The sequence below is a fragment of the Scyliorhinus torazame genome, chromosome 17 (assembly GCF_047496885.1).
Source record: "Scyliorhinus torazame isolate Kashiwa2021f chromosome 17, sScyTor2.1, whole genome shotgun sequence".
NCBI lineage: Eukaryota > Metazoa > Chordata > Chondrichthyes > Carcharhiniformes > Scyliorhinidae > Scyliorhinus > Scyliorhinus torazame.
Genome location: NC_092723.1, coordinates 134,182,410 through 134,202,667, shown reverse-complemented (window position 1 = coordinate 134,202,667; position 20,258 = coordinate 134,182,410). Strand labels below are relative to the sequence as shown.

Genomic DNA, 20,258 nt, shown 5'->3' with positions numbered 1-20,258 from the left:
CACTGAAACGACTACACGATGACATTAATAAGTTCCATCCAACCATCAGTCTCACCATGGACTACTCTCCAAAATCAGTTGCATTCTTGGACACACTGGTCTCCATCAAGGACGGTCACCTCAGCACTTCGCTTTACCGCAAACCTACGGATAACCTCATGATGCTCCACTTCTCCAGCTTCCACCCTAAACACACTAAAGAAGCCATCCCCTATGGACAAGCACTCCGTATACACAGGATCTGCTCAGACGAGGAGGAGCGTAACAGACATCTACAGACGTTGAAAGATGCCCTCGTACGAACGGGATATGGCACTCGACTCATCGATCGACAGTTCCAACGCGCCACAGCGAAAAACCGCACCGACCTCCTCAGAAGACAAACATGGGACACAACCGACAGAATACCCTTCGTCGTCCAGTACTTCCCCGGAGCGGAGAAACTACGTCATCTTCTTCACAGCCTTCAACACGTCATTGATGACGATGAACATCTTGCCAAGGTCATCCCCACACCCCCACTACTTGCCTTCAAACAACCGCGCAACCTCAAAAGAACCATTGTTTGCAGCAAACTACCCAGTCTTCAGAACAGCGACCACGACACCACACAACCCTGTCATGGCAATCTCTGCAAGACGTGCCAGATCATCGACATGGATACCACCATTACACGTGAGAACACCACCCACCAGGTACGCGGTACATACTCGTGCGACTCGGCCAACGTTGTCTACCTCATACGCTGCAGGAAAGGATGTCCCGAAGCGTGGTACATTGGCGAGACCATGCAGACGCTGCGACAACGAATGAACGGACATCACGCAACAATCACCAGGCAGGAATGTTCCCTTCCAGTCAGTCAAGGGCATTCAGCCTCTGATCTCCGGTAAGCGTTCTCCAAGGCGGCCTTCAGGACCCGCGACAACGCAGAATCGCCGAGCAGAAACTTATAGCCAAGTTCCGCACACATGAGTGCGGCCTCAACCGGGACCTGGGATTCATGTCGCATTACATTCATCCCCCACTATCTGGCCTGCGAAATCCTACCAACTGTCCTGGCTTGGTACAATTCACACCTCTTTAACCTGGGGTTACCCCATCTCTGGATCTGTAAAGATTTAATCAGCTGCTAATGCTCGCATTCCAAGCATTGTTTGGCATCTTTGAATTTGTCTATATATGTGTTTCTGGAACAGACCTCTTCATTCACCTGAGGAAGGAGCAGCGCTCCGAAAGCTAGTGACATCGAAACAAACCTGTTGGACTTTAACCTGGTGTTGTAAGACTTCGTACTGAAAGAAGGAAGGTGAGCCATATTAACCTTTAAAAAGGAACCTCATTGACATCTGAGCAGTGGGGTTGTTAAGGGTTATAGATATATTAATGATTTAATTATTTATTCAGGGGAGGAGGAGGAAGAATCTTAGTGTTTCCAAAGTTAGAATGAACAGGTGGTGCAAAGATAACCATATACAGACTCCGGAATCTTTTATACGGAGCTACCCCTTTTTTTGAATCGGATTTGCAACACTCTCACGGTACAGAAACAGGGTAGGTATAATGCCAGAGGGGTCGTATCAAATGTAGTGACTGAGGACCCACCAGTGGGTCAGTGCTATTCACTTCCCATAAGTTTAATTAGCTTAAACCTATCAATAGAAAAAGGAATAATTTATATAGCACAATATATTCAAGAATTCTCAAACTTTGATTGTAGGTTTTCATCTAAAATAGTGTAAAATAAAAATACACTGACTATGGAGAAGATAAAAAACTCAAATTGATTGTTATCAGCAATCCACATTGTAAATTGCATGAGTACCGATATCAGGTAAATGCATGGCCCCATGAGAGGGAAAATGAACAAAGGGCACGAGGAAGTGGGGACTCTTTAAAGTCCATTTAATCCTGACCCTTGACCCTTTTTCAGATGGCTGTGCTGCCTCAGATTAATGGAAGCATGCCTGAGTTGGTCTGATCCAAGGCATCTAAGTGTACGGCTGAAGTTTCCTTGCCACACCTGGCTCCTTCTCCAAAGATGCCGAGTTCCCATTACCTTCCTCTTCTTGGAGCTCCAGTCCATGAAGCTACACTGTGTTGTGCAAAGTGCAATAGACCACTATCACTCTACAAACCTTACTGGCATATACTGGCAACTCAAGACTGGGCATCCAATGAGGCATTGTGGGCCATCAGCAGCAGAATTGTACTCAGCCACAATTTGTAACCTCATGGCACAGCATATCCCCCACTCTACCATTACCGTCAGACCAGTGGATCAACCCTAGTTCAATGAAGAGTGCAGGAGGGCATTCCAAGAGCAACACCAGGCATATCTAAAAATGAGATGTTAACTTGGTGAAGCTACAACAAAATACAACTTGCATGCCAAACAGCATAAGCAGCAAGTGATAGACAGAGCTAAGCGATCCCACGACCAATGGATCAGTCCTGCTATATCCAGTGGTGATCAGTTAAACAACTCACTCGAGGAGGAGGCTCCACAAATATTCCCATTCTCACTGATGGAGGAACATAGCACACCAGAGCCAAATACAAGGCTGAAGCATTTGCAACAATCTTCAGCCAGAAGTACCAAGTGGATAATCCATCTCAGCCTCCTCTGGAGGTTCCCAGCATCACACCAGTCTTCAGCCAATTCAATTCACTCCATGCGATATCGAGAAACAGTTGAAGTCACTGAAAACTCCAACGTCATAGCCTTCACAACATTCCAGCAATAATACGGAAGACTTATGCTCCAGAACTTGCCGCAACCCTAGCCAAGCTGTTCCAGTGTAGCTACAACACTGGCATCCACCCAGCAATGTGGAAAATTTCCCAATATGTCCTGTACACAAAAAGCAGAACAAATCCAACCTGGCCAATTACCGCCCCATCAGCCTATTTTCGACCATCAGTGAAGTAATAACAAAACTATTGAGTGGCAGTTACTCAGCAATACCTGCTCACTGATGCTCAGTTTGGGTTTCGCCAGGGTTGCTAGCTCCTGACCTCAATGAGCCTTGGTTCAAATGTGGACAAGAGCAGAGTAAAAGAGTACAGTGAGAGTGATTGCCCTTCACATCAACGCAGTATTTGGCCGAGTGTGGCAAGGATGTAGGTGTCATATTTGAAACTCTTTCTTGGCTGTTACTCAGCCTCATCAATTACCATTGGCCTCTCAACTTGATTTACCTCATGAGTTCCAGAAAGCTCAGTAAACTCCTGCACTCGGAGCTATAGGCAGAATCCTGGTTAAAACTGCACTTAAATGTCATTTAATATTTAAACCTCTAACCCACCACAGGGGAGTCCCCATATACCAACAAACTGTGTTACATGTGCAAACCGGTGGGTTTCTGTTATATTCCTGCCACACCAGCAGTTTTTAGTCTTTTAACCTGCTACCTTAATGGAAACCCGCTCACTTTGAAAGATTACATTTCTCCCTGTGTGTTTAGGTTCAATGTAACATTAGCTCTGTTGCTTCTTCAATTACCTCTTGTGCTTTCCATAATGTTCCTATTTCTGATGTCATAAACCTCCTTTTTCTGTTTTATATTAACTTTTAATTCCTTTGTCATTCCGAGAACATCAATTTTGGATCCTCTATCTTTTCCCTTCAAAGGAATATGCCTGGTTTACACCTATTAAAACACACTCCACTTGTCCAACTTCATTACCCAAAACTAGATTCAATACTGCTTCCTACCTTATTGAATGGAGAATATTAATTGGCCAAGAAAGTTTTCTATACATATATTAGAAATTCCCGGCTTGGATCACTGTCTGTGCAGTTTGCACGTTCTCCCCGTGTCTGTGTGGGTTTCCTCTGGGCATTCCTGTTTCCTCCCACAAGTTCCAAAAGACGTGTTTGTTAGGTGAATTGGACATTCTGAATTCTCCCTCAGTGTACCTGAACAGGTACTGGAGTGTGGCAACGAGAGGATTTTCACTGTAACATCATTGCAGTGTCAATGTAAGTCTACTTGTGACACTAATAAAAATTAGTATAATTCTTCTCCTTCCCTACCGTTAGCACTATTTTCCTCATTCTACATGAATTCAGCTCTTTTATCCACATTTGAACCAAAGCTGCAATGAGGTCAGTCTCATATTACTATATTTTTGTTACACACCTTTGGACTTTTCTGTCAGATTTGCTCATCTATCCCATCTCCCAGTTTGGCATCCTATAATAAAACCTCCCAACAATGTAGCAGCTCCCCCTCAGATCCTCCACTCAGGTCAAATAGATTTAGTCCTAGAATCATCTAGTATATCCTTCCTATTTAGAACTGTCAACTTCCATTATCAAAACTACCATGCTCCCTTCTCTTTCATTCCTGAAAACCTGGTGTTAAGAACACATACTTTGCTTGAACCATCTCCCTTTTAACGTGACCACATCATAATCCCATGAGCAATTTACATTTGCAGCTCACCAATCTGGTCAGTTACACTTTGGCTACTGACATACATTCAATTTATATCTCCTTTATTCACTTTAGTTATTTTCCTCAATCTGGTCTCTGCAATCTTTAGCAAATTTTGAATTTTACTACTACTTATATCTCTCTGCCCTCTTTGTATAATTTTTTGGTCCCCACCCCCACCCCCACCCCCATACTAAATTCTAGCATGACAAATATCCACCCTAGAAATCTCAGCATAATGTGTCCAATCCTTAAATCTCAGTAGGAGTTTCTCAACTTCAAGCCCTAACATGAGGTCTTTCATCTTCAAATTTGTTACTGGTTTTGTTTAAGGCTTGGTTATTCATCCAACTGGTGACACTTCTCATAGAGAGAGGAAGGAGGTAAGTAGGTGTCACTGAAGTCAGGTTGCCTCCAAAATGACTCCAAAGTTAAATCTGGCAATCTGATATGTGAACCTGGAGAGGTAGATATGTTTTTAAATGTAGAATTCTTCCCTGTAGATTCCAGATATTCTAGAAAGCTAATGCCTCCAAAGTGTATTCCTAGATAGAGAGGCAATGGAACGTTTCCCTGTACATTGTATTGTTCACTTGCTTGATTTTAGTTAGTTCGTTAAAATCCACCTCTCTTTAACAGTTATCTGTTGCAGCTAAATTGTGGAGCTGTTTTTTAAAAACTGATCTGAAGTCCAGAATAAGGACTTCAATGAAATTACTAACTCATTATTATATTCATAGATTCCCAACAACTGGCAACGGTTCAGCATAACAACCATAACTAAGGCACAGTATGCATATCAGGCAAATACGGCAGAATTTAACTTTTATCCCAAGACAGGGTGAGCATATAGAATAAACACCAGTCAACCCAACTCTAAAATGACTGTGCCACAAGTCTACCCTGGAGTTTATTTAATACAACAAAATTTAAAGCTTAAAAGCTATGAAAAAATAACCCCGAGATTAACACATCTCCCCCCCGCTGGATTCATTCATTCACATCTCAGGTTTACAAATTAATCTTACCGGAACTAAAATGTAAGTTCAAGACTGCGGCCAGGAAACGATTTTTCTCACAAACATTGATCAAGACCTGGAATGATCTCAGAGTAGGTTAGTGGAGGGAAAATATAAAATTATTGAAGTTGTGGCTGTGATTCCAGGGGAGGTGGGCAGTGGTTATAGGTTTCTATGAATGAAATGACTAATATTTCTGATATCAGTGGTGTATTGAGCCATAAATGTTCCTGTACTCTTATCTTTACGATTAAATTGTACCACAGTAAGTACTTAAAAATATAAGCAGCAGTAGGGCTTTGAATCCTCACATCAAGCATAAAACAACAGATAACACAACAATTATTGCTCTTCAAAGTAATTAATTGAATGTGAAATGCTTTAGAACATACAGTGCAGAAGGCGGCCATTCGGCTCATCGAATCTGCTCCGACCCACTTAAGCCCTCACTTCCACCCTATCCCCGTAACCTAATAACCCTTCCTAACCTTTTTGGTCACTGAGGGCAATTTATCATGGCCAATCCAGCTAACCTGCTCATCTTTGGACTATGGGAGGAAACCGGAGCACCCGGAGGAAACCCACGCAGACACGGGGAGAATGTGCAGACTCCGCACAGACAGTATCCCAGCGGAGAATCGAACCTGGCGCTGTGAAGCCACAGTGCTATCCACTTGTGCTACCGTGCTGCCCGCTAAGTTTCTGAGCGATATGATAAGGCACTTTACAAATGTAAATTTGTCTTTGTTTAATCATGGATGGATAGCTATTTGTAATGCGTATTGAGTGACGTAATTAATACAGATCTAGTTAATTCAAAGGCAATGAGGTACTGACTAATCAAGAAATATCAATGTATAAAGGAAATGGAACCAAACTGGCTCAGAAAGATGCAGAGGTCAATCATGGCTCCATGGACCAAGTGGTTTATAATATCAGAAACAACACTTACCCATTGATGGTGTCTTTGTTTTCTGCACGAATGAAATGCTGTTTCTCTGGCATTATAATGCAAAGTGAGTTCTTCTGAGCGGTCTTGCTCTCACCATCATTGACGTCAGTGGAGAGATTCATGTTGATGGTGCCTTGCGGAAGAGTGCTTGGCTGTAAAGAGAAGATTTTGGTGAGTGGATTTATTTCAACTTTTTAGCGCACCACAATCTCACATATGATCCTATTTTAAAAACAAATCACTCAAAGCAAAATCAAAATGCAATTAGAAATTAATCATTCTCAATTTCAAAACAATCAACTTAACCACATACTTGTATTTCTCCAGAAATTCAAGCATTAAAGGTTAAACTGCAATTGATTTATTTGGTGCGTGAAATTCCAGGGAAATTGAGGAACAGCTAGATTAATAGAAAGTTTGAGATTCAATATTCACCCGGAACTATTGCCTCTTTTTTAAAATCAAGTTTCACTTGGACATGAAGTTTCATCAGAACTGATGAAAGGTCATGGATTTGAAACATTAATTCTGTTTTCCTCTCCACAGTTGCTGCCAGACCTGCTGTGTATTTTCAGCATGTGGGTGATATCCTCACATGAATTTGCTCAAAAATACTCTCACCTCAGCACTCATCAAAACCTCTACTACCCATAACCTAACCCACACCGAATCCCACTCATGCACCACCTATTGGGCGTGATTGCCTACATCACGTCCACTAATGATTTTATAATTCTCAGCCATGTGGTCAAATCCCTTTCTGACCAAGCCCGTCTTGAAACCCACTCCAACCCAAAAAATCCTTCAGGAGTTCGGTGTTCCTCATATCTGGAAACATGGATCCACACTCTTGTTTTCCAATTATTGGTGAACTTTCCTTTAACATATAGATCCTAATAGCAGGAAATCTCTCCTTCATTAAAATGCACCTTTTTTGGAAAAAAAGATTTATTGAAAAATTTTCATTATAAACAAAATACAAAACTATTAATTCAAACTACAATGACAAAGAACATGACAACAATCAAAAGCACAAATGAAAGCAACCCCCCCTCCCCCACCAACATTAAACTAAACTAAAAGGAAACGAATGGCTGCCATCTTAGGTAGAACCATTCTACCCACTCCCTAATGGTGTGCTTGACCTTCTCAAATGTAAGAGTGACTTGAGGTCACCCAATCAAGCCGAGGCTCTGGGCGGAGTAGGACACCTCCACCCAAGCAGAACCCAGCTGTCTGAACTGCTTCCAGATTCTCAGGGTAGACACCACTACTGGATTCAAGGAAAATCTTGCCGGAGAGAACGCCAGTGATGCGGTTACTAATGCATCAAGGCTAGGACCCTTACAGGAACTTGCCTCCATTTGCCCCCATGTGGAACACGGATCACCATCCCATCCCAGTACCTTCTCAATATTGGCTGCCCAATAGTAAAATAATAAATTGAGTAAAGTCAAGCCTCCTGATTGCCTGGGGGAGATAATCCCACTTCTCTCTGGGATTTGACCCCACTAACCAGACGAGTAGAATTTATGAAGCGAGGCCCAATCATGGCCACCCAGATTCCCAGATACCGAAAGCTAGATCTGGCAAGGTGAAAAGGTAACATCCCCAGATGGGCTCACTTCTCTGGGGGTTTAATTGAGAAGTATTTGCTCTTAACCAGGTTCAACTTATTTATTTATTTTTAATTTAGAGTACCCAATTCATTTTTTCCAATTAAGGGGCAATTTAGCGTGTTCAATTCACCTACCCTGCACATCTTTGGTTTGTGGGGGCCAGACCCACGCAAGCACAGGGGGAATGTGCAAACTCCACACGGACAGTGACCGAGAGCAGGGATCGAACCTGGGACCTCGGCGCGTGAGGCAGCAGTGCTAACCACTGCATCGCCGTGCTGCCCAACCAGATTCAATTTCTACCCAGAGAAGGAGCCAAAGCTTCCAAGCAGCTTCATTATCTCATTCATAGTGGATTATGGGTCCTTAATATAAAGATGCACGTCGTCCGTTTCCAAGGACACCCTATGTTCCCCCATCCCAATTTATCCCCCTCCATTTACTGGAAGATCTAAGTGCTATGGCAAGCGGTTCTGTTGCCAGCGCAAACAGGACCCGAGACAATGAACATCCCTCCCTCGTGCCCCTAATCAGCGGAAAGAAATTTAAGTTCGAAGCACTTGTACGAACACTAGCACTGGGGGCCATATACAATAAACAAATCCACGATATAAACTTTTGTACCAATTCAAACCTCCCAAGGATCTCAGAGATATCCCCACTCTACCCTATCAAATGCCTTTTCAGCATGTAGGTAAGCAATCACCTCCGGTTCAGGCACCGAAGAGGGGAAGAGGCCAACATTTCATAGACGACGTATATTGGCTGACAATTGCCGACCTTTGATAACGGCAGTCTGGTCTTCTTAGATCACCTCTAGGAGGCAGCATTCCAACCGCAGTGTCAGCACTTTTACAGGTAACTTAGCGTCCGCATTTAAAAGCGAAAAAAGTCAGTACGACCCACATTCTGTAGGGTCCGCGTCTTTTTCAAAGATCAGGGAAATAGAAGCCTGCGCAAGCACAACAGGCATCGAACCCCGAGACAAGGAGTCACTGAACATATCTAAAATTAAAGGGACCAATTGTTCCACAAACTTCTTATAACACTCAATGGGGAAGCCATCAGGGCCGGGATAAAATTTCTTAATTTCCTCGGAGCCCAACAGAGATTCCAATTCTTCCCACCTCTCCTTCTCCACCACTGGGATGGATAACCCATCCAAAAAATCCGTCATGGCAGAACTCGCCACTGGGCGCTCCGATCTGTAGCGATCCTAATAAAATGATTCAAAAGTCGCATTGACTTGACACGGAGCAGAAACCAGGCTGCCAATTGGGTCCTGTGTCTGTATAATCCCCCGGAAAGCCACCTGCCATCTCAGCTGGTGAGCTAAAAGGCGACTGCCCTTCTCCCCATTCATAAAAATGCAGCCCTTGAACGGCGCAGCTGGCCCACCATCTTATCCATTGATTTTTTTTTTTTAAAAACAATTTAAAATACCCAATTCATTTTTTCCAATTAAGGGGCAATTTAGCTTGGCCAATATACCTAACCTGCGCATCTTTGGGTTGTGGGGGCGAAAGCCACGCAAACACGGGGAGAATGTGCAAACTCCACAGGAACAGTGACCCAGAGCCGGGATCGAACCTGGGACCTCAGTGCCGTGAGGCAGCGGTGCTAACTACTGCGCCACCGTGCTGCCCCATCTTATCCATTGATAGTAATTCAAATTGTGCCTGCAGCTTTTTCCGACTTTCCAGAAATTCAGAGGTTGGGGCAAGTGAGTGCCGATGGTCCACCTCAAGAATGGAGTTACCAGCCTCTGCCACTCGACCCTCGCTATCTTTTCCAAGTGCTCATTAGAGGAATTTCTTTTCCCCCTCTACCCCCTTTTAACCACCTTAAGCACTCCCCACAACGTAGAAAGAGAGATGGACACAGTTCTATTAAATTTAATATATTCCCCTATGGCAGTGTACATGCATTCACAAAATCCCTTGTCTGCTAATAATGCCGTAACCAATCTCCATGACGGATGTTGGGACTCTAGTGCCAAGTCAACAAGATGTGAGGCCTGGTCTGAAATCACATTCGCCGAGTAACCCGCCCCTTCCACCAAAAGAAGGGAGACCTATCCATTTAAAAAAATTGAGACACGAGTATACCTAGTGGAAATGGGAGAATAAGGAAAAGTCTTTTATCACACTGGTGTAAAAATACATCACAGATCTGCACAACACCACCCCCCCTCACCCCCAACCCCCAAATCTGTTTCTTGAAAACCAACAATGCCTTGGCCACTTAGAACATAGAACAATACAGCGCAGTACAGGCCCTTCGGCCCACGATGTTGCACCGAAACAAAAGCCATCTAACCTACACTATGCCATTATCATCCATATGCTTATCCAATAAACTTTTAAATGCCCTCAATGTTGGCGAGTTCACTACTATTGCAGGTAGGGCATTCCACGGCCTCACTACTCTTTGCGTAAAGAACTTACCTCTGACCTCTGTCCTATATCTATTACCCCTCAGTTTAAGGCTATGTCCCCTCGTGCCAGCCATTTCCATCCGCGGGAGAAGGCTCTCACTGTCCACCCTATCTAACCCCCTGATCATTTTGTATGCCTCTATTAAGTCTCCTCTTAACCTTCTTCTCTCTAACGAAAACAACCTCAAGTCCATCAGCCTTTCCTCATAAGATTTTCCCTCTTTACCAGGCAACATCCTGGTAAATCTCCTCTGCACCCGTTCCAAAGCTTCCACGTCCTTCCTATAATGAGGTGACCAGAACTGTACGCAATACTCCAAATGCGGCCGTACCAGAGTTTTGTACAGCTGCAACATGACCTCATGACTCCAGAACTCAATCCCTCTACCAATAAAGGCCAACACACCATAGGCCTTCTTCGCAACCCTATCAACCTGGGTGGCAACTTTCAGGGATCGATGTACATGGACACCGAGATCCCTCTGCTCATCCACACTTCCAAGAATTTTACCATTAGCCAAATATTCCGCATTCCTGTTATTTCTTCCAAAGTGAATCACCTCACACTTCTCTACATTAAACTCCATTTGCCACCTCTCAGCCCAGCTCTGCAGCTTATCTATGTCCCTCTGTAACCTGCAACATCCTTCCGCACTGTCGACAACACCACCGACTTTAGTGTCGTCTGCAAATTTACTCACCCACCCTTCTGCGCCCTCCTCTAGTCATTTATAAAAATGACAAACAGCAACGGCCCCAGAACAGATCCTTGTGGTACGCCACTTGTAACTGAATTCCATTCTGAACATTTCCCATCAACCACCACCCTCTGTCTTCTTTCAGCTAGCCAATTTCTGATCCACATCTCTAAATCACCCTCAATCCCCAGCCTCCGTATTTTCTGCAATAGCCTACCGTGGGGAACATTATCAAACGCTTTACTGAAATCCATATACACCACATCAACTGCTCTACCCTCGTCTACCTGTTCAGTCACCTTCTCAAAGAACTCGATAAGGTTTGTGAGGCATGATCTACCCTTTACAAAGCCATGCTGACTATCCCTGATCATATTATTCCTATCTAGATGATTATAAATCTTGTCCCTTATAATCCCCTCCAAGACTTTACCCACTACAGACGTGAGGCTCACCGGTCTATAGTTGCCGGGGTTGTCTCTGCTCCCCTTTTTGAACAAAGGGACCACATTTGCTATCCTCCGGTTCTCTGGCACTATTCCTGGAGCCAATGATGACATAAAACTATTCCTGTAGCCAATGATGACATAAAAATGGATGGAGTCAGAGATTTGGGCCTGGACCGACCCATCCCGAGGTCCAGAATACAGTTTAAGTCATCCCAAAACAAGCTGATGTGAATCCAAATCAGGGATGGAGGCTGGCAGCTTATTAATAAAACCCGTCGGGCAGCATGTGGATAGCACTGAGACTGCGGCGCTGAGGACCCGGGTTCGAATCCCGGCCCTGGGTCACTGTCCGTGTGGAGTTTGCACATTCTCCCCATGTCTGCATGGGTTTCACCCCCACAACCCAAAGATGTGCAGGGTAGGTGGATTAGCCGTGCTAAATTGCTCCTTAATTGGAAAAAATATTTATAATTGGGTACTCTAAATTTATTTAAAGAAAAGAAAGAAAAGAAAACCCGTATAGTCCCATTTTTGAGCACAGACATTAACCAGGACCACCGAGGTGCCCGCCAGCGACCCACAGACAATAATATGTCTACCATTGGGGGCAGCTCAGATCTTAGTGGCAGAAACCTGAACCCTTTTATTTATTAAAATTGCCACACTCTGGGCCCACCATCAAAGCACAAATTAAAAACTTGACCCACCCACCCCATCCGCAACATTGTTTGTTCTCTGACCCCAAATGAGTCTCTTGCAGAAACACCACATCGGCATTTAAACTTTTAAGGTGAGCAAATGCCTTCGACCTCATCACTGGGCCATTCAACCTCCTGACATTCCAGGTGGCCAAACAAATTAGTGGCCTCCCACCACCCCTTAATCCAGAATCCGCTATTTCCACTAAGAGCGATTATCCAACAGTTACATAGAAAGTACAACAACCAGTCCCACCCAAGATGGCCACCAAACCCACTCACAAGATTAGCAAAGAAAAATCTGCAGTCAGTCAGCAAACTACCCTTGTCCCCCACTCCCCCTTCCCCACCTTCAGACATTACTACACCAAATATACATACAGAAAACAGTACAACCAACATAAACCACTAAAACCTACTTCCAATGGCCCCAAACAGAAAAAAAGCATTAAACTCATTAAGTATAATGAGCTGCAGTCAATCCCGCTAGCTAACTCTTCAGCTAGCAGAATGACTCCCACCCCCCAGAGTAAAGAAAAATGCTTACAGAAAAACAACACAAAGTATAAAGACTACTTAAAACACAGTACTCCAACAGGGAGCTATATATTTTGACAAGTTAGAACAAATAGAGCAAAAACACACAAAGTTAAACCCCCTACCCAAGTCCAGTGTGCAAAACATTCAACGCAAACAAGAACAGAAGAATGCAAACATGAACAAGGAACCCCAAAAACTCCACATACTAACATGCCCATCCCCAATATCCAAAAACCTCAATCAATCCACGCCCAACCCATGCTTCTTTACAAAGAAATCTGCCTCCTCCAGCGCATCAAAAATAGTCTTCTTTTCCCTTAAATATCACTCTTGGCCACGCCAGGCACACCACCACAAATCGGACTTTGCTTTTATACATGGCAGCTTCTTTGCCAGCTCTGCTCTCACATCCTGATAAAACCTGATGGTGAGGCCTTCCCATTTGTAGTTGCAATGCTCCTTTCCCATCTCAGGACCTGCTCTTTTTCTTGGAAGCTGTGAATGTTCACGATTACTGCTCGTGAAGGTTCATTGGGACGGGGCTTCTGCTGACGAGTCCGGTGTGTTCGGTCCAGCTCGAGAGGGGATGTGATTCCATCCTCCACACTATCTTCGCAAAATACTCTGTGGGAGTTGGGCCTTCCACCCCCTGTGCCAATCCCACAATTCAGATATTTTGCCTCCTGGAACAATTCTCCAAATCATTCACTTTGCCCTTCAGCGCTTTATTCACAACAGCTATCAAGAGTCATCTCCGCTTCCAGAGAGGCAATTTGGTCGCTATGCCTTGAAAGTGCCACCTCCATGCCTTGTATCATGTCACCATGCACTTTAAATAAAATTCCAATTAAGGGGCAATTTACCTCCCCTGCACATCTTTTGGTAGTGGGGGCGAAACCCACACAAACACGGGGAGAATGTGCAAACTCCACACAGTGACCCAGAGCCGGGATCGAACATGGGACCTCAGCGCCGTGAAGCAGCAGTGCTATCCACTGCGCCACCGTGCTGCCCCAGGATGTCATTTTTTACTATTCCAATGAGAAGATTACAAGCAAAACGAAAGGGCGATGCCGAGTCAGGGAACAGATAATTTCCTGGAACTTCTGTGTACACAAGGCTACATAAAAACAGGGATGGGTACTTGACGTAAGGGCTTTCGTACACTCATACCTGGAACCAGCTTATACCGATGCTGACATTCATCCTCACCTAGGAACTCTCACACCAGGCTAAGGCTTTCCCACATTCATATCTAGAGACATACCGCATCTTTACAGAGGTTATATGGATGGAAGAAAAGAAAATATTCTATCATATAGTACTTTTCACACGTTAGGTCATTACAAAGTTGCTCACAGCCACTGAAGTATGTTTAAAGCACAGTCACAGTTGTAATGCAGGTGAACGCTGGAAAAATTATGAGAAATTCCAGCTGTGAAACTAATCAATAAGACTTCCCATTAATCATTTAGTACAGAAAATCCCTGTTTAAGTGACCCCTTTTAAAGCGGTTTAGTTTTAAAGGGCTTTATATTTTATGTCTGGGTTCCATTTAAAGTGCTGTATTCCCCATTTTAACTGTACAAGCAGTGTGTGATGATGTCATCGCGCAACCAGGCCCAGTGCCTCTGTGAGTGAAGTATGGTTTATGATTGGCGCCATTTTGTCCTTTATGTACATTCAGGTTTTTTAGCTGCATTTTCAAGTGCCTCCTTGTGGCTGATCCTCCATCTCACACAATGCCACGCCCTCCACATACCCTTGACACCTTTAGAGTAGTTTTTCAAGAGGTCTCTGCAACGAAGGAGCCTGCAGGCAAGGTAGCAATTTTAAAGTCACTTACTGCACTATTCTGTACAGTATTTCAGATCCTATGTATGGTGCAGTGTTTCAATTTTTACATTGATTTTTTCTGAGCAAATATGTCATCAGGAATCTATTTAACATTGAAACCATGCTTCACTTAAAGGGGTTTCACATAAATTGGTAATTCTTAGGAATGCAACCACCACTTTTAGTGAGGACTCCGTGTATTAATATTTTTCGGTGCCCTTTCCTTCCTTGCACACCTCAATGCCCATCTGACATTTGGTTCATTTCCAGAATAAATCAGAATATGCTAGCATCACTGCACATTGCAGGAAATCAGTAAGATGTCCTGTAGTCAGTCACCTCACTGTAACCTCACTAATGAATGACCAATTTCCTCTTTCCAAGCTGCCACATTCCTAATATAAGAACTACACTCCTTGATTTGACAAATTCCCCAGGATGTCTGAATCTGCACCTGCCTGCAGCAGGGTCTATCATTAACCCATTACTATTACTGACAGATACTTTAAACATTAAAAGTTTTCTTCCTGTTGCTGTAGTAACTCTAGCTGTCATCACTACACACACCTCTGCATGTCCTTCAGGCATCCAGTTCAAACAGCCTTACAAACCATAAATAACTGTTAGAAATGGTGATCTTGATGAAATCTTAAGAGTAGCATTCCAAAATCAATCAATCCCAGTGTATAAATTGTCACCCAAGACAAGGACTTTTCAAAGAAAGAAGGCAAAATCATGGCTTTTCTGCTCCATGGCACTAACATTCATCAAGCAGGATTAGAAAGGACTGGGCTGGTTACAGCTAATTCACCAATGCTACAATGCTACAGTAATGGTCACTTGGAAATGCTGCAATTTACAGGCATTAAACTACAAGATGGAGAGATTTATGCTGCTTTGCAGAGAACAATGACAGAGCCCTCAGGCTGGAAGCTTATCACTCAATCTTCCTTTCAGCCAAGTACTGTGTGTGGAATCAAAAATCAGAGCAACAAAACTAACAATCTTAAAAAGAGATAAAACTGTTTCCTCAAGGCTAATTTGATAAGTAGAGAGCCAGTGTAGTATTGAGCTATACCAGAAAACTGCAAGCTCCATACCTCATCTGTGCCAAGGTTGTTGGCTTCTCCAAACCAGTAATTGGGGTTTGAATTGTTATGGTCTGGAGGGTAAGAGAGTGGGGCGATTGATCAGCTTCCTACTCCTGACCACATTCTAATGACTCCTCTGTGAGCGATTGTAGACGTCTTCTTAGTGGAGAAATCGGTGCTTCCAGGTGTAGTAGGAGTGGATAGTAATCTCGGACCACGCTTCACACAACATGGACATGAAATTGGGAAACAAGGCCAGCCGCCTTCTGGCACACCAGCTAAGGAAGTAGGCTGCCTCAAGAGAGATAGTGCAGGTAAGGGATGGGAGCAATAGGATAGTCACGGCCCCAGATGAGATCAACGGGGCCTTCGCAAACTTTCATATAATACTGAATCACAGAATAACAGTGCAGAAGAGGCCTTCGGCCCTTCTAGTCTACACCGACGCATGAAAAAAATACCCAACCTTCCTATCTAATCCCAATAGCCAGCACTTGTCCCCCAGCCTTGAATGTTATGACAAGCTCATCCAGGTATTTTTAAAGGATGCAAGGCAACCCGACTCTACTACCCTCCCAGTCAGTGCATTCTAGACCTTCACCATCCTCTTAGTTTACCGGGGACTGTGCAGCTCCAAGCCCCCGGAGGGTGATTCGAGGATGAAACAATTCCCCTGATGGACTGGACGTACCAGTTGTGGGGGAGAACAAGAGGCACTGGTTGGAAGCACCGCGTGGACTAGAAGAGATTATGGAATGCATTAATTTCATGCAGTCAGGGAAGACAGCGGGAAAGGACGGATTCCCAGTGGACTATTATAAGAAATTTGCGGTAGCACTGGCCCCGCACCTGCAGCACGTGTTCAATGATTTGCTGTCAAGATGGTCCCTGCCAGCCACACTGGCTGCAGCCTGGGGAAAGCGGGCAGCATAATCAAAGACCCCTCCCACCCGGCTTACTCACTCTTCCAACTTCTTCCATCGGGCAGGAGATACAAAAGTCTGAGAACATGCACGAACAGACTCAAAAACAGCTTCTTCCCCGCTGTTAGCAGACTCCTAAACGACCCTCTTATGGACTGTCCTAATTAACACTACACCCCTGTATGCTTCACCTGATGCCAGTGTTATGTAGTTACATTGTGTACTTTGTGTTGCCCTATTATGTATTTTCTTTTGTTTTCCTGTACTTAATGATCTGTTGAGCTGCTCACAGAAAAATACTTTTCACTGTACCTCAGTACACGTGACAATAAACCAAAAATACAAATCCACTGGCACAGGCCTCAATCTCGCTGATCCCCAAAAGAGAAAAAGACCCAAATGAATGTGGGTCACACAGACCCATTTGACTTCTAAACACTGATGCCAAAGTCCTGACAAAATCTCTGGTGAGGCGACTGGAGAGTCGCTTGCCAGAAGTGATCATGGAAGATCAGACCGGGTTTGTCAAGGACAGACAGCTAACGGCGGACATAAGGCGTCTGCTGAACGTGATTATGACCCCACCTAGGGAGGAGACACCAGAAGTGGTCGTCTGCCTGGATGCTGAGGAAGCCTTCGATCGAGTAGGTACCTCATGGAGGTGCTTGAAAGGTTAGGGCCAGGATTCACCTAGTGGGTGAAACTTCTGTACAATGCTCCCATGACGAGCATACAAACACCACTAGCTCTGAATATTTCCAGGTGCAAAGAGGCATGAGGCAGAGGTGCAAGTTTTCCCCACTGTTTGCACTGGCAATTGAGTAGAGGCCAATGCTCTTAGATCAGCGAAGTGGTGGGCAGGCATTTAGAGGGAAGGCAGGGAGCACAGAGTTTCACTCTATTCACACCTGCTGCTCTACGTGTCGAACCCCTGGCCAGCATGGGCAAAATAACCAAAATCCAGGGGGAGTTTGGAGCCTTCTTGGGATACAAATTGAACCTGAGCAAGAGCAAAATTATCCCGATAAACCCCCAAGAGGGATGAACAGAGCTGGAGACTCTGCCGTTCAAACTGACCCAAAACAAGTTCAGGTACCTTGGGATCCAGACGCAGCTCCATTAGTGGAACCCGAACAGGTGCCGGAATGTGGCGACTAGGGGCTTTTCACAGTAACTTCATACTTGTGACAATAAAATATTATTATTATATCCCTATTTGTGCATGGAATCATTCGTGGAACGAAGTACTTTTTCTTCACAGTCTTACAAATGAAATGAAATATTGGGGTTTTGGTCCATTATCTTAGCAACTGCTGTGATCTGGTTCTGGATCATAATAAATTCACCTGACCTGCATATCTTTGGACACTAAGAGGCAAATTAGCATGGCCAATCTTCTTTTTAAATCTTTACTATTGTCACAAGTCGGCTTACATTATCACTGCAATGAAGTTACTGTGAAAATCCCCTAGTCGCCACATTCCAGCGCCTGTTCAGGTACACAGAGAGAGAATTCAGAATGTCCAAATGAACTAACAGCACATCTTTCGGGACTTGTGGGAGGAAACCGGAGCACCCGGAGGAAACACACACAGACACGGGGAGAACGTGCAGACTCCGCACAGACAGTGACCCAAGCCGGGAATCAAATCTGTGACTCTGGCGCTGTGAAGCCACAGTGCTAATCACTGACCTAACCTGCAAATGTTTGGACTGTGGGAGGAAACCAGAGCACCCAAAGGAAATCCATGCAGACACAGGGAGAACGTACAGACTCCAAACGGTCACCCAAGGCCAGAATTGAACCCGGATCCCTGGCTCTGCGAGGCATCAGTGTTAACCACTACCACCATCAAAGGAACTTAGGAGTAAGAATAGGCCATTCGGCCCTTCGAGCCTACTAAATCTCCCCAAAAAGGTTGAGGAGCCCAAGTGCTCTAGTCACTGACTGCAAGGATTAACACAACCAATATGCAGCATTTGTGAACGGGTGACAGCAAAACTGTGTCAGTGCCACCACTTGGTGGAAGCTGCCTTTTTGGCAAGAGCCCCGCCAATCTTATAAACGTCCCTCTGCACACTCCTGTCAAACATCTTCAGGTTTAACACTTAATCCAAATGATATGACCAGTGCCAGGCAAACCTTCCTCAGTACTGCCATGAAGTATCAGCCCAGATTCTGTGCTCAAGTTCAGGAGTTGAGATATAACCTACAACTTTCTAACTCAGAGGCAACAGTGCTCCCACTGAGACGAAGCTTAAACATTAACATCTATAAACCTTAGATTCCTACTTCTCTGTATTACCAGCCAATCCATGGTTACCAGAGGCAAACATTTACACAGAAAATATAAGTTCGCTGCAGTAATAAACTTGGAGCAAAAGTAACCTTTCTTGAATTAGTCTTTGATTCCTCACTAACCAGACGTTTTTTCACAGAATAATGCATGGGATTATCACTTTTAAATTATCAAGTGATCTGGACACCCTTTAACAGACAGAGAGAGAGACAAAATGGACCTTCCTTATCTGAAAGCAGCCTTTAACTGCCTAAAACGAAAGCAAAACAGAAAGCCGCAAACAGCCTCCAGCTCAAAACGAAAGTAAAAGCCAGAGACACAACCCAGCTCCTCCCACAAAACGACATCACAGCAGCTATTTGATAAACACCCATTTTTTTTAAAGGTACACTCCCAGACACTGCAACTGAACTTGCAACTGAACAACAAGGGAAAGTCTATTTACAGAGCAAAATTAAAAACAAACAGTATATTTAGAGAATGTATTTAAAAAAGAATCACCAGCAACTGAAACAGTAGCAATTTCTTTCGATAGAAGGACAAAGTGCCCTGCCTTTAAGAGATGGGGTGAAGGGGGCTCGAGAACCCCCTAAGAGGTAAGGCGGAGTGTTGGGGGGGGGGGGGGGGGGTCTGGAGGCCACGGTGGGGTGTCGGAGGGGGATAGAGAGATCAGGACGCCACCGATCTGTTCCTGCACGGACGAGGCCACCGAGAAACATCCTGCTATTCGTACCCAAAACAGGACTTTGTTCTTAGAGCATCAAATCGCACCCGTAATTATTGGCACAATCCAAGCTTTTTAAAAATTTATTCATTTGTGGGATCTGGGCACCCTGGGTGATGCCAGCAATTATTGCCCAACACTAATTTCCCTTCAGAAGGTGGTGGTGAGCTGCTTTCTTGAACCGCTGCAGTCCATGTCGTGTAGTTACACCCACAGAGTGTTAAGGAGGGAGTTCCAAGATTTTGAACCAGTGACAAGTGAAGGAACAGCGTTATATTTCCAAGTCGGAACGGTGAGTGGCTTGGAGGGAACGTCCAGTTGGTGATGTTCCCATGTATCTGCCTCCCCTGTCCTTCCGGATGGTAGTGGTCATGGGTTTTGGATGGTGCTGTTGCAGGAGCTTTGGTGAGTTTTTTTAATCAAGCAGCAAGCTTCAACAAGCTGACACGGTCCTGGTGTTCTCTGAGCTTCATTTTTTCTCATCTGCCCCTAATAAAAACTGCTTGTAGCTTCATTGGCTCCACTCTCAG

At 44.4% G+C, this 20,258-nt stretch overlaps 1 protein-coding gene and 1 long non-coding RNA gene across 5 annotated transcripts in view; one reads left to right on the top strand and one right to left on the bottom strand.

Moving 5' to 3' along the window:
* Positions 1-20,258, bottom strand: part of LOC140394159 (myosin phosphatase Rho-interacting protein-like) — a 305,177-nt gene that overhangs the window by 167,012 nt on the left and 117,907 nt on the right. For all 4 annotated transcript variants that reach the window (XM_072481083.1, XM_072481084.1, XM_072481085.1 and 1 more), the window contains exon 4: positions 6,414-6,565. In XM_072481083.1, the coding sequence (XP_072337184.1) occupies positions 6,414-6,565 (152 nt within the window). The remainder of the gene's footprint in view (positions 1-6,413; positions 6,566-20,258) is intronic.
* The window catches only part of LOC140394160 (uncharacterized), a 43,399-nt gene continuing 24,057 nt past the window's right edge, over positions 917-20,258 (top strand). Inside the window, exon 1 of the long non-coding RNA XR_011935824.1 lies at positions 917-1,309. This is a non-coding gene — a long non-coding RNA (uncharacterized lncRNA). The remainder of the gene's footprint in view (positions 1,310-20,258) is intronic.